General features: G+C 31.4%; 1 protein-coding gene across 11 annotated transcripts in view; it reads left to right on the top strand.

The window, feature by feature from the left end:
- LOC132279506 (calcium-transporting ATPase 10, plasma membrane-type-like) overlaps nt 1–12,969 on the top strand; it is a 60,327-nt gene that overhangs the window by 22,333 nt on the left and 25,025 nt on the right. The window contains exons 3-11 of one of the 11 annotated variants that reach the window (XM_059781498.1): nt 420–529; nt 2,660–2,736; nt 5,414–5,550; nt 5,691–5,936; nt 9,080–9,196; nt 9,279–9,318; nt 10,580–10,689; nt 10,789–10,920; nt 11,057–11,146. In XM_059781498.1, coding sequence (XP_059637481.1) covers nt 5,772–5,936; nt 9,080–9,196; nt 9,279–9,318; nt 10,580–10,689; nt 10,789–10,920; nt 11,057–11,146 — 654 coding nt within the window. In that variant the 5' untranslated portion in view covers nt 420–529; nt 2,660–2,736; nt 5,414–5,550; nt 5,691–5,771. Of the gene's footprint in view, nt 1–419; nt 2,343–2,659; nt 2,737–5,195; nt 5,281–5,408; nt 5,551–5,690; nt 5,937–9,079; nt 9,197–9,278; nt 9,319–10,579; nt 10,690–10,788; nt 10,921–11,056; nt 11,147–12,969 lie in introns of those variants that run through there. The other 10 variants (XM_059781496.1, XM_059781497.1, XM_059781500.1 and 7 more) reach the window with 10 other exon arrangements.

Below are 12,969 nucleotides of genomic sequence, written 5' to 3'. Positions count from 1 at the left end.
GAGAGATTGAGAAAAGTGAAAAGAGTGAGAAGTGAGTTTGCGGGTAGGGTAATTAATTTTTGCAAATAATACTAAATTTAATTCGAGATGCCGGCAAAATGATCAATAAAATATTAAAAAATAACACACATCGTTTAATTTGTGATAAGTTCGCATGTAAAATATATATCTATATTTTAAAAAATATCACATTGTTTAGTTTGTGATAAGTTGGCATGTAAATATATATATATATATATATATATGTTGGTGCAATCTTGTAATTGATGTTAGGACTAAAATATACTCCATATGTTACTTGCAAATGCTTCAGTTTGTATGCTTAATTTATAAAATTTCTTCTCGATAATACAAGAATTGTTGTTGACACATGTAACATCAAAAAATTTATGAGATTCGTTTTGTATTTTTACACGCAGTATGAAGACAGGAAGAAGCAATGTGGTCATGGCTTCGGAATTGGTCCATGAGGTGGCATATATAATAATATTGATATTCTAAAATATCCGTACGTTGCCCGAAAGTAAAGGTATGAGAACAACATTTTCATTTTTTTGGTTAAAAAAAGAAAAAGAAAAAGAAAAAAAAAGAAAAGAAAAGAAAAGAAAAGGGTAAATGGAAGTATTTTATTTTCTTTTCTAAAAGATGAATAAAAAACTTTAATATGGTCTAACCATCAAAGTAAGGGAAGAAGATAGAATATTGATGCATGCAAAAGTTATAATCAAATATGTGTGTGTGTATATACATTTTCTAAAATATGAAATAAAAATTTGGATATAATGTCCCCGGTGATTGACCTGGTTGGAAAAGACTTAGTCATGCACCTTATGAAACATTGTGCAAATAATTTTTTAAAGACCATGCCCCACAGACATAATCCGAACTTTATTCAATTCATGTAGAGATCGAGCGTCATGTACGAATTCTTAGCAAAGTCACACCCCTATTACATAAAATAAATAATAGTTTTTTTATAAATGCCAATCATACTGTGATAATGGCATTATATTTATCAAAATTTCACCTACCTGTAACCTGCCAATCGATAGACTCAATCCCACATTATATTAAAAATATTTTTGAAAAACTTGCAAGTTAAATTAGTTGGCAGTTGGCAGCTCTACAACTTCATATATAGTTTTAATATATATATTCACACAAATCCTCTAACACGTCCGAAAATTTGCAGATATTTTGGTTCTTCCATATGGCACACCCCTTTCATTGTTTCGTGCAAATTCGTACCACATACAATAATGTATTCCATTTCATCACGTTAAAAGCTTAAACAATAATAAGAAGAAAAAAAATTGGTGAACTATATACGTGTTTTGTTGGGTTTTTGATTCTTTTATTTTTTAACTTTTGGGATTTGACGGGTGTTGCAATTTTTTTATATATCCAAATTGCATGTCTGACTAAATAATTAGATGAAAAAATGTGAACAAAAGGTTTGCTATATATTAATTACCCCTTTTAATTAACTATATATTTTAAGTAAGAGGCTGTTTTAATGGTGTATTTTATATAGTTAGATACTAAGATTACGTGATTTCTTTAAAAAAAAGTAATAAAATACAGTGTTAGATACATATTTTCTGGGCATAGATATGAAATATATGTGTTGACACTTCTGAGTGGATTTATACTTAAAAAAAACATATTCAATTATAATATATTATTACTTTAAAATGAATTAAATGCCTTCATATATTAAACACTATATTAGATATAAACATTAATAGACTCTAAAAAAATGAAATAAAATAAAATAATTAAATAAAATAAATATTTAGTAGTGTGTCAATGCGCCCTTCTGTTTAGCCGTGTGACTATATCCGACACGTAATCAAGTCCAGGTAACATGAATACGTTACCTACATTCAGAAATATGAATGAGCAAAGTATAAAACCGGTCTATTTGGAAAAAAAAAAACAAAAAACAAAAAAGCAACTGTTTGCCAGTGGCCAGAGGTTGGAAAAGATCGAGCATAAAAGGGTTTGGCAATCACCGAATTGGTAACACTTGGCCTTATTTTTATACTTTGCTTCAAAGCAAAGTTTGGAAGAAGAACCAAAAATGGAAAAAGAATAAGAATAAAAAAAATAAAAAGGGGTGATGAAAAAATTAAAAGATGGGATTAATTTAATTTATGGGGTACGTGGAAGAAAGTTTAGTGCGGCAAGTAGGAATATGATACGTCCTTTCCAGTTTCCAGTGGGGATATAAAAAGCATTTAGTTCGTTCATATGAAAGTTTACCGCCCGCAACTATACTTCGAGAGTTGGAAGCTCATGAACCTGTCTAACATTTCGAAGATTACTGTTATAAAGATTTGGTAAGCAGATATATATATATATATTTAAGTGTGTGTTTGTGTTTCTGCATGGATTATTTATTACTTTATTAATTTGTTCATATTTGTTATTTACTCAATTACTGATTTGCATGAGACATTTGCAACAAACCCATGCCGGGTCTTTTGCTTAGTTAATTACATTATATATATATATATATATAGTATAAAATGTCATTAATTTTCTTACTTCTTCGATCTTCTTCTTATTTTATTTTATTTATTTTTTTATTTTGAAATACTCTCTCTCTCTATCTATCTCTCTCTCTCTCATCAAGTCTCTGTTCTCTGTGTTGAAGAGGTCCTTGTACGTGATAGCTCTCCATCTCCCACCCAAAGAAAGCTTATTGATCAAGTGCTGCGCCTCATTTCCGCGGTATGTATCTCAACATTCATATTTTATTAATTATGTTCCATTTCGAGGGTAAGCTTTTGAAAATTTATGTTTTCTGGTAATGCAAAAATGGTATTAAACCGAACAAAAATTAATTTTCTAGAAAAAAAATAAAATTATTTCTCGCTTCAAAACAGTAAGTGCAGCTTCTTGAAATGTCACCTTCTTCAGTTTCTGAATTTTCTTCTTCTTCTTTTGTTTGGTCCACATGTTATTATTTATACAGACGTCCACGAAAAGAAATTATTCAACTAATGATTATTTTTCGATAAATTATAATTTGTGTGCACATTGTCTACCATTTTCAAAGATTTTCGCAGCTTATATCAAACTTGCTGTTTGCTAAAGTACTAGTATTCTTTTGATGGAATATTTCTATTTCTGTCGGTGAACTTATACATTTTCCAGTAATGCAAAGGCATCAAAATTGTGGTAAATATTTACTGACAAGTTTGGGATTTGGGAAGTTTTCAGTATCAAAATAATTTACAGTAAGTGTGGTAGAAAATATGATCAACTGTACAATTTCAAAGAAAAAATTTTGGTTCAGAAAATTATAAAGCAATGTATATTAAAATTGGGTTTCTATATCTATAACAAATCAGAAATATAAAAATCACATATTGTTGTTTTATTTAAATATTGGTATATATTCGAAATATCCGTAGACAAATATCTCTTCCTACTATGTTGACGGGGCTTTTCACTTGGTTCCTAATTAAAGGAAAATTAGTCAATGCTAACGAGTGGTTGTGAAAGTGTGAAGTGCATTCAAAATTTTGAAATTTTCAAACTAACCCACCCACCTATAGTATGACTTCCAAGGAATTCTTTTTACTTAAAAAAAAAAAAAAAAAAAAAAAAAACATTTTAAACATTTTGTTTTTTTTGTTTTTGTTCTTCAGATATATATTAAAAAAAAAAACCCTTTTAAACTTTTTTCATTACCAAACAAAGGGATGACATTGGAAAACACCGAAATTTATGGGATAAATTTTGAAATTTTCAAACTAACCCACACACCTATAGTATGACTTCCAAGGAATTCACTTTTTACTTAAAAAAAAAAAAAAAAAAAAATCATTTTAAACATTTTGTGTTTTTTGTTTTTGTTTTTCATATATATATTAAAAAAAAAAAAACCCCTTTTAAACTTTTTTTCATTACCAAACAAAGAGATGACATTGGAAAACACCGAAATTTATGGCATAAATTAAGAAAGAAAGTCATCAAAATATGTCATCTCTTTCTATAATATTGCAATACTATTTAAAATAAGAAAAAAAACAATGAAGCTTCATAGAAAGTCCAAAAATATGGAAACGGTACGGTTCACGTGGTGGGGGCATTCCATCATGTAAATGGAAAACATTGGTTTTGATTTCTTTGCAGAAGGAATCATTTCTCAAAACGGATACATATTGATTGCAAACGGTTTAACTTATTCATTTTTTTAGCTTTGTTCGGAATAATTTTTTTTTTTTTATTTATTTAGTAGAGTTAGTTACTAAATTCTTACAAATTTCTTTAATTGTTTCTTAAATTTCCAACCAAGTACGTCCTTCCAAATTACATTCCCTTTTTTTAAATTCAATACCTTTAAACAAGTCAAAACTCTTTTTGAAATTCAATTCTCGTAAAATACTGAAATTTCAAAAACATGAGTTTTAATTTAGTAGTATCTCGGAAGTCTTTTATAGTAAAAAGTAAAATTCCAAGCCTCTGCCAAATAAAGGAGCCTTAAGATATTATATTATATTAGAGTAAGTTCAACAGTTGTAACAAAAATTTTAGATTATTAATTTTTAGCTCGAGCGATTGTTTTATACTTTTTTTATATAAAAATATATTTCTCAATAACAATTAATTAATGTTATACTTGGACCCTCACATAATTTCTACAAATCTACTTAATATAAGAATAATTCGTTAATAGAATAAGAAAGAGGGATGAAAAAAGAATATGTAAAAATTTAAAATATACAATAATTTTATATATCGGTGATATGATAGTATAGATAAAAAAAAATTTATATATCATATATATGACCGTGTATATTTTATAAATATATATATATATATATATAAATATATATATATTTATATACTGGTTGCTCTTATTGTATATGTCAATTGTTGCAGCTCTGTCAATTATTCAATTGAGTATACGTGGAAAGTCTCCAAGTTTATAAAAAATTTCAAAAGCATCAAGTCAATACAACTTTCTTTTCAATGTGATCCACCTGTCCTCAAAATGGTACACGTGTCCCAGATAAGGAAAATACCTTCTTATTGCACACCACGCACCACCCTAACGTGGCTCCCATTACGGACAAAAGAAAACCCTAGCGCGTTCTTTAGTATGTGACTCCTATTTTATTAAAAAGAAAAAATATATATTTACAAGTAGTATTTGCGTAGGGAATTCGAAACCCACTTTCTTCTATTTGTAGAAATTTCAAGAAAGTATCGAAACCCACTTTCTTCTATTTGTAGAAATTCGAATTCCCTACGCAAATACTACTCGTAAGTATTTTTTTTTTATCTTTTTTCTTTTCATTCTTTTTAATAAAATAGGAGTAGTGCTTTTACTTTTACTGCTTGTTACCACCGTAACCACACCCACTTATTACCATAACTGTTCCATTGCACAGAGCAGTTTCCTGGAAATTTCGTCTCGAGCAGTTTCCTGGATCATCAGGGGGAAAAAAATACGCGTCTTCTAGTTTTCTCTCTCTGAAGAAACCGAGTGAGATTCTTCCGTTTTCACTTTCCCATTATAAATATTCATGTAAGGTAAACTTCTAAGCTCTTCGATTCCTTTTTAATTCTCCTACTATCATTTTTCAAGCACATATATGTATATAGTGTATTGAACTTCTTCGCAACAAAGAGTGAATGCCGATTAAGTTTTTTGCAATTGAAACCCTAATCAGTCACTCTAATAAGAGTACAGTGACTGAGAATTGACAGTGAACGGTGTCATCTCTCCTGCGACAGTCCTCTTAGGAAGAAGAATGAGTGATCAATTGAACGGCTCGCCGAATCGGCGGCATCAAAACAATGACATTGAGGCCGGACGCAGCGGCAAACATGACGACGAAGACGATGAGGGTTCTTCTGGCCCATTCGACATCTTCCGGACCAAGAATGCCTCAATAGACCGGCTTAAAAGATGGAGAGTATGTTTAATTTCTCTACAATTTTGTTTTTATGTTACAATAAACACATTACAATCGCATAAATATTTATGTATGGCTGTTTTTGTGATTTATTTCATTACACACACAATCACATGAAAATATTTGTGTGTTTATTGCTGTTCTTGTGATTTATTTCATTTTTAGATCACTTGTTTAAAGTTTGCAGGTAGATAACAATCTGAATATGATTTTATTTTGTTTGACCTCTTCATTGTTGATTACTATTCTGATAAGCTTGGATTTCAAGAAGTAGGATTCTCTAGGACTGATCTACACCCTTGCTTGCAGATTTCTCAAATAGGAGTGTGGATTAAGTAAAGTAAGAAGTGTATATTTGATCTTTATGTAGCAAAACAGTGCTCTGTTTACAAAATTAGGAAGTTTTTTATGGAAGAAAACTTATGTTTCTTAACCATGTGAAGTTTTAAATATAAAATCATTTCAGGCACAAAGTGGATTGTGATATTATCATCTGGCCAAAGAAGGAAAACATAATATAACATTACAAAGCCTTGCCCCACGCCCATTAAACGAAATCCTGTATTAACCCAAGTACCTCATGCTCTCAATAAGCTTTATTAGAAAACGTGATGGGAATTAAACATTTATATATAAAAGGCAAACATATTAGTGCACAGCATTTGTTTGCGGCAAAATACAAACTATTGTTGCTTTGGAGTTTCGTGTTTATTTTTATTTTTATTATTATAGCTCTTCTGAGTAGTTATATATTATCACTGACTATTAATGTCTATAGCTCTCACTGGTGGAACTCTTTAACGGCATTTACCATTGTTGAAAAACATGATTGTTGATACCTCTGAATTGTGACATATGACAACTGATTTATGATTTCCAATGACCAGAGTGCTTCAGTACTGAAAAGAGTGATATGGTAATTTTTGTATTAAAGGAAATATTTATTATAAGGAAAATGATACTTACACTTCGGGATAAGCCAGAGAGTATTGAAAAGGGTGATATGGTAATTTTCGTATGAAATGAAATATATTTGCACCACCCTAATATTTATTATAAGAAAAATGAAGGGCTAAGCCAATTCCTTTTGGGTAATCTATGTGGCTGTCCAGGTGGGTATGCCAAGTCACAAGACTCACAACTGTCAAATTCGTAACTAAGCCATCTCTCATCTTCACCGCAATAGCAGTCCAACAGCCAACTCCATTCTCTCTCTTCCATTAGGTCCATTCTTGCTCTTCACATCAGCTATATATACACGATATGAAGTTGCAAGGACGTGTGGATTATTTAAAGATATAGAAGCAGCAGTTATTTGTTTTTTGGCAATGTCGTCTATGGATCTTATGGTTGGGCTTGAACTCTATAGTCTGATAGGAGGAATTTAGAGGGTAGAGGCTCATGACTCAAGTTGATTTTGTCGTTGTCCGCACACACATATAAAAGAGAACTCTATTGCCCTAATAGTAGTTTGCAATGACATAGTTCAATAATAGAAGGAAATTATGAAATTAGAGTTTGTTATTTAAGAGTCTTTGATCTCAGGAATGACAGAGTTTAGTGGAGTGAGGAAAGTTTGGCCAAAATAAGGGTATATATGTCACAAGGTGATAAACTATTGACCCAAACTCCAAGGTTGACTCATGTCTTATTTGCCAAACTTATTTGCTAACTGAGTATATAGGTTGACTTGGTCAAAGGGATCGACTGTTTGTTTCGGTTTATATAGCATTACCCTTATTATAAAAGGGTGGTCCTTTTCGATTTTATTTTATTTTTTATATATAAAAATTGTTTAATGAATGAGAGTCTTACAACATTTTTTGTGAGTGATTACAAACTTTTGAGGGTGTGAAACATTCTGTACATGTGACGTCTAGGCCTACTGGTGTGACTCCATTAGGTTTCTCTTGTTCGTATTTTCTCTCTAATTTTAACCATGCATTCCCACAATCATACTTCTTACTCCAGTCTTGTACTAGCTAAAATTTCATATACTAAATCGTTTTAACTCTTATTTATTCATTAAAGTCTTGCATCAAAATGACCATGGCTCTTGTGAAAAATGTTGAACTCCCTTTTTCTGGCTTCTCGTTTAGTCAATCCCTTGAGCATACAAATTTATATACTTTTCAAGCCATGCAATTACGTGAAACACTTATTCTTCTTGCTTTTTCATTTTATTTACCTTGGGTTTGCAAGAATTGTCTACTTTATCCACTATATTAAATGGATTCTCCATTATGCTGTTGAAGGTCCTACTTTCATGGATTATTTTTTATGGCATTTTCACGCCTGGCATAATGATCATGTCATTATTATCCACTTCATATTGCCTTTTAAAACTCTGTCGGAACCCCTTGCCATTTTATTCTTGGATCTACTTTTATAATGTGAATGATTTACACTTTTTGAAATGCCATTTATATTTTGATTTGCGACAAGTTGATGCTAGGTCATCTTGTTTGGGGTATCACACAATTCACATAGATTTCAATCTCCTTAGCCGCTAGCTTTGCCAACTTAGCAACAATCTCCTTAGAAAACTTCATTCGGTGCCGCGTCTTTTTCTAAAATGATACACACTTTGCAGTGTGAGAGACAGTCTAATTTTAACATCAGAAGATTTTTTGAGAAATTACTTAACTCATAGAAGAAGAAATACCATAAGTTATGGAATGCACACAGTGTAGTCCACCTTCTAGTTCCATACGTTGGTGGTATTTACATTCACAAAACTTACTTTCTTAGACCATCGGGGTGATTTAATATTGGGGAAACTTGTTAGTTTATCTTTAATTTTCTGGTTTTATGGCTAGTTTTAGATGTGGGTTGCTGATATACATGAATCTCAATTTTTAAAGCATATGATATACTTTGTTTGGTGGTTGTAACATGCCATTTTGCTTTTTCAGGTGACCAGATGTCTATGATTCCATTATTTAGGCATCTAATTTTAGCACTAGTTATGTAGCTGTAATCTGTTGAAAAAAGCCTAATCTAGTTGTATTTCTCTTGTATTTCTTATAACCTGTTTATATTTATTATAACGAAAAAGTTTTACACGCTACTTTGTTCTCTTTGTTGTATCTGAATATAGCCCTAATTTTTGGACTAACTGAAATGAATGCTCTCTTTTTTAGCAAGCTGCACTTGTGTTAAATGCTTCTCGTCGATTTCGATATACCTTGGACTTGAAAAAGGAAGAAGAGAAGCAGCAAACAATAAGGAAGATTAGAGCACATGCACAAGTCATACGAGTAATATCGTCTGTAACTTAATTTTCTTACATATTTTTAGTCATTTTGGCAAAATCTTAAACTATGATTTTTGCTCTGTTAGGCGGCTTATCTTTTCCAATCAGCTGGGAAACAAGTAAATGGTACTGCCTTTTTTGTACTTTCTTGTTTTAATTTACTGTAGTTTGTATTTAATTTCCTACAATCTGGCATCGTAAGCATAGGGTTTGAAAAACTATATGTTGTCGTTATTCTTGAATAGCATTCCCTTACTTGAATAGTGTTCTTACTTGTGTAATTCTTTCTTCATTTTTCTGTTTTAGTATGCATTTTATTCAGCTATGGTCTTTAACCTTTATATGTTCTATTGATTTCCCTTTTTGGTACTTAACAAAAAAAAAAAAAAAAAAAAAATCCCTTTTTGGCTTTTATTAACTTTCTAAATACTTGAACTGTCACTTATTCATAACCCTTGAGTTTATGCAGATTCAAACTTGTTCGTTCAAATTGGATCCATCACCTTTTACCTATGTTTGACTTATTTCTGTAGTTCCCTACATTATTTATTTGTCAGTTTCGTGCAACTCCCTAAAATTGCTGATTCACATCGGCCATAATTTTGCACCTATGCAAACCGATTTCTCCAATTCTTTTATTATTTTTTATTTGGTGTGCTTTTTGAACGTCACAAGTGTATCAATACTGTCATTCATTCTCAGTTTGTCCTGGAAACATTTAAAACTTGAGTACAGTTAAAATTGCGTCATTTTCTTTGATTGCCTAAATTGTTTTAAAAGCTAAGCGGAATGGTGATACAATTTCATGTAACTGACCCCAAATAGTTGGAAAAAGGCTTTGAGGCTGACTATTTGAATTGTCTGTACGGTCCTAGTGGTTAGTCAGTGTTGAGAGAATGTAGAAATTTGAATTATGTGAAAGTTAATTACGTTTATAAACTAAATATAATTCTGTTGCAATTTTCTTGATATTGTTTTCTTTCGGCACAAAAGTTTATTTATATATTTCTAGAAACCTTCAGTAAATTTTGCCTTCCCATACAATTATGTATTTCAGTAAGTATTACGTTGTTTGCAAGATTTATTAAGCTTTTCCAATAGAAAACAACTATAGTGCTCTTGGGATAGTTGTAGGCTTGTTGAGGCTGGTCCTCCAACATATACTAGGACACGATATTCAGATGTGGCAAGGGTCTAATTCCGCTGCAATTTCACGGTCATGTGTTTTTTTTTTTGGGCCAGTAAGAAAAGTTTATTTCTTAAAGCACCGTCTTATGGTGCTTGTAATGAGTCTGTTGTCTTTTCTTATGATTACTAACAAGTCAGTGTTTTATACGTTTCTGTCAATTTATGATGGACTTCTTCTTCTTCATCATCTTGGAATCAGGAACTCCAAAGTTACCTCCAACTCCAACTGGTGATTATGATATTGGACAAGAGGCACTTGCATCATTGACGAGGGAACATGATATGTCTGCTTTGCAGCAATATGGAGGGGCAAGTCTAATTGCAGCTCATTTATTTATATGTATTTTTTGTTTTTTTTTGTTTTTTATATTAATTGTCATTTGTATGTATTTTTTGTTTCTACATTAGGTTAAAGGACTGGCAGATATGTTAAAGACAAATCTAGAGAAAGGAATCCCTGGTGATGATGATGATATATTGGAGAGAAAAAATTTATTTGGATCCAACACATATCCTCGGAAAAAAGGACGGAGTTTTTGGGTATGTATTGCAATTAATTTCAACATTTGGGCATTGCGCTCTTCCTACTGATTTTTAAATAAGTAATATGTGCTATCTATTTATAAGTGAAAAAAATTGTGATATTGAATTTATTTGGCTGTTATATGTTTCTTAGAGGTTTATTTGGGAAGCTTGCCGAGATACAACCCTGATCATCTTGATGGTAGCTGCGGCTGCTTCTCTGGGGCTAGGTATAAAGACAGAGGTGAGATTAATTGGAGCTTAGTCATTAGGAATGCTTATTGTTGTAGTATGTTACTGAGTTTGTTGCATCATCTTATAGTGTGTGGACTGTCCAGAAATTGTAAATTTTGGCCCATTATAGTTCCTTTTAGTTAAGCATTAACTTACAATTTGCTCTGGCCAAAAATTGTTTTACTGAACTACCTAATTGCAAATTTAAGCATCTCTAGTCATAGTACAGAACTATCGTTGTATACCAATATTTAATGTGGTATTGGATCCAAATATGATTTTGTTTTTGTTTCTATTTTTTTAATTGAATTATTCTTCACTGACTTTATTTATGAAAACTCGCTGTTCCATATTTATTTTATAAGTAAATGGTGGTGAGTGGATCTCCCCATCCCCTCATTTTACTGCTTAAACAAAGTCCCATATGGGTCTGTAAGATCTGTTGTGTGGGAGGAGTTCATATGTTTAGTACTTTTTGAAAAGAAACTTAATACCAGTGCAATTTTAAAACTTATGGTTATTGTTTTAGTGTTGCTTTGGAAAGTCATAAAACAGTAGGCCTATCTAAAAATTTGAAAAAATTGGTTATAATTTTGGTATGGAGTTTGTGGAGACCCGGTTTGACTGTCATTCTTTTAAGTTCTTTGAGAATCATGGTTTTGGTTCAAGAACTCATATGACACTTCTCTTGTAAAAATATGAGAAGTTACTAGATTTAGTATATTATTCCACTCAGAACCTATTTCTTTTGAATGTGATTTGTAGTAAAATACTTGAATCATAATGTTGGTTGTGTCTCATTTTCAGAGTTAAAAATTTTGATGCTAAAAGAATTGTTGATGACTTGATAATTCCTTGTATTTTTCATAAATCCAATAGATTGTCTTTAAAGTTTAGCTGATAATTTTAGAAAGTGTTTTTAATTACAACGTGTGGATCTTTCAATGTCTCACAGTGTGAGCATGAATCCTGGAATTACTCACTAGAGAAAACATTTGTACTGAAGTGTGGGTAGTCCTCTTCTCTATTTTATTGTTTCTTTTCTTTTCTTTTATTGTATTATCATTTGTCTTTCTACCATTTTAAAATCATACGGGGTCGCATTGTTGCAGTGGTGTTAGAACTTCTTTGAAGTCTCAGAATGATCTTAGTTGGTACATGTTCTTCTGTTTCCTACCCATGTGTCTCATGTTTTCAGTGCTTTGTTTCAGTTTTATTCCCATTTTAGTGTTTCAATGTCCTTCTTTTCTCCTTACCCAAAAAATAATAATTTCTTTATCCTGTGGGCTAATTAACATTGCAGTCACTGTCCACAGAACATGAATGTCATTATTGATGCTTTATTACACTCTTCCTTTGGAAAAAAAGTATGTTCTCACGACATGTTGTATAAAATTTTTGTTCTAGTTAGTCCTTTTAAATCTTATGACAGTGTTATTAGAAGTGACACTGGATAAGATGCTGGACTGGTGAATTGGTGGACCAATCACTGAACCAATTTGGTTAGTGAAAAATACGGAGCAGAGTGGGAAGGTCGGATTTCTGTCAAACCAGAGTGAATAAATTGGCTTCAAGTGATTGCTCCTTCCTGTTTCCCATTGCAGAAAACATGGGGTTGAGCGCTTAAGGAAACTTGAAGCTTGGCATCCGTAGTCGTGTGCAGAATCTATAGCCACTGAACTACCACTCTTTTGTTCACAAGTTTTACTACAATCAGTATTTCTATGCATCTGGTGCCATACATTAGTAATTATTATGTTAAATCTTAAATTACATATATTAATATAATATTCAAACTGTCCCAATGGTTGGTCTGGTTACCCGGTGAATTGC

Source organism: Cornus florida, unplaced genomic scaffold (genome assembly GCF_030987335.1).
Source record: "Cornus florida cultivar Cherokee Brave unplaced genomic scaffold, ASM3098733v1 CherokeeBrave_3.0.0_Hap2_Chr10, whole genome shotgun sequence".
In the NCBI taxonomy this organism is placed as follows: Eukaryota; Viridiplantae; Streptophyta; class Magnoliopsida; order Cornales; family Cornaceae; genus Cornus; species Cornus florida.
This window is presented reverse-complemented; position numbering and strand designations above follow the sequence as displayed.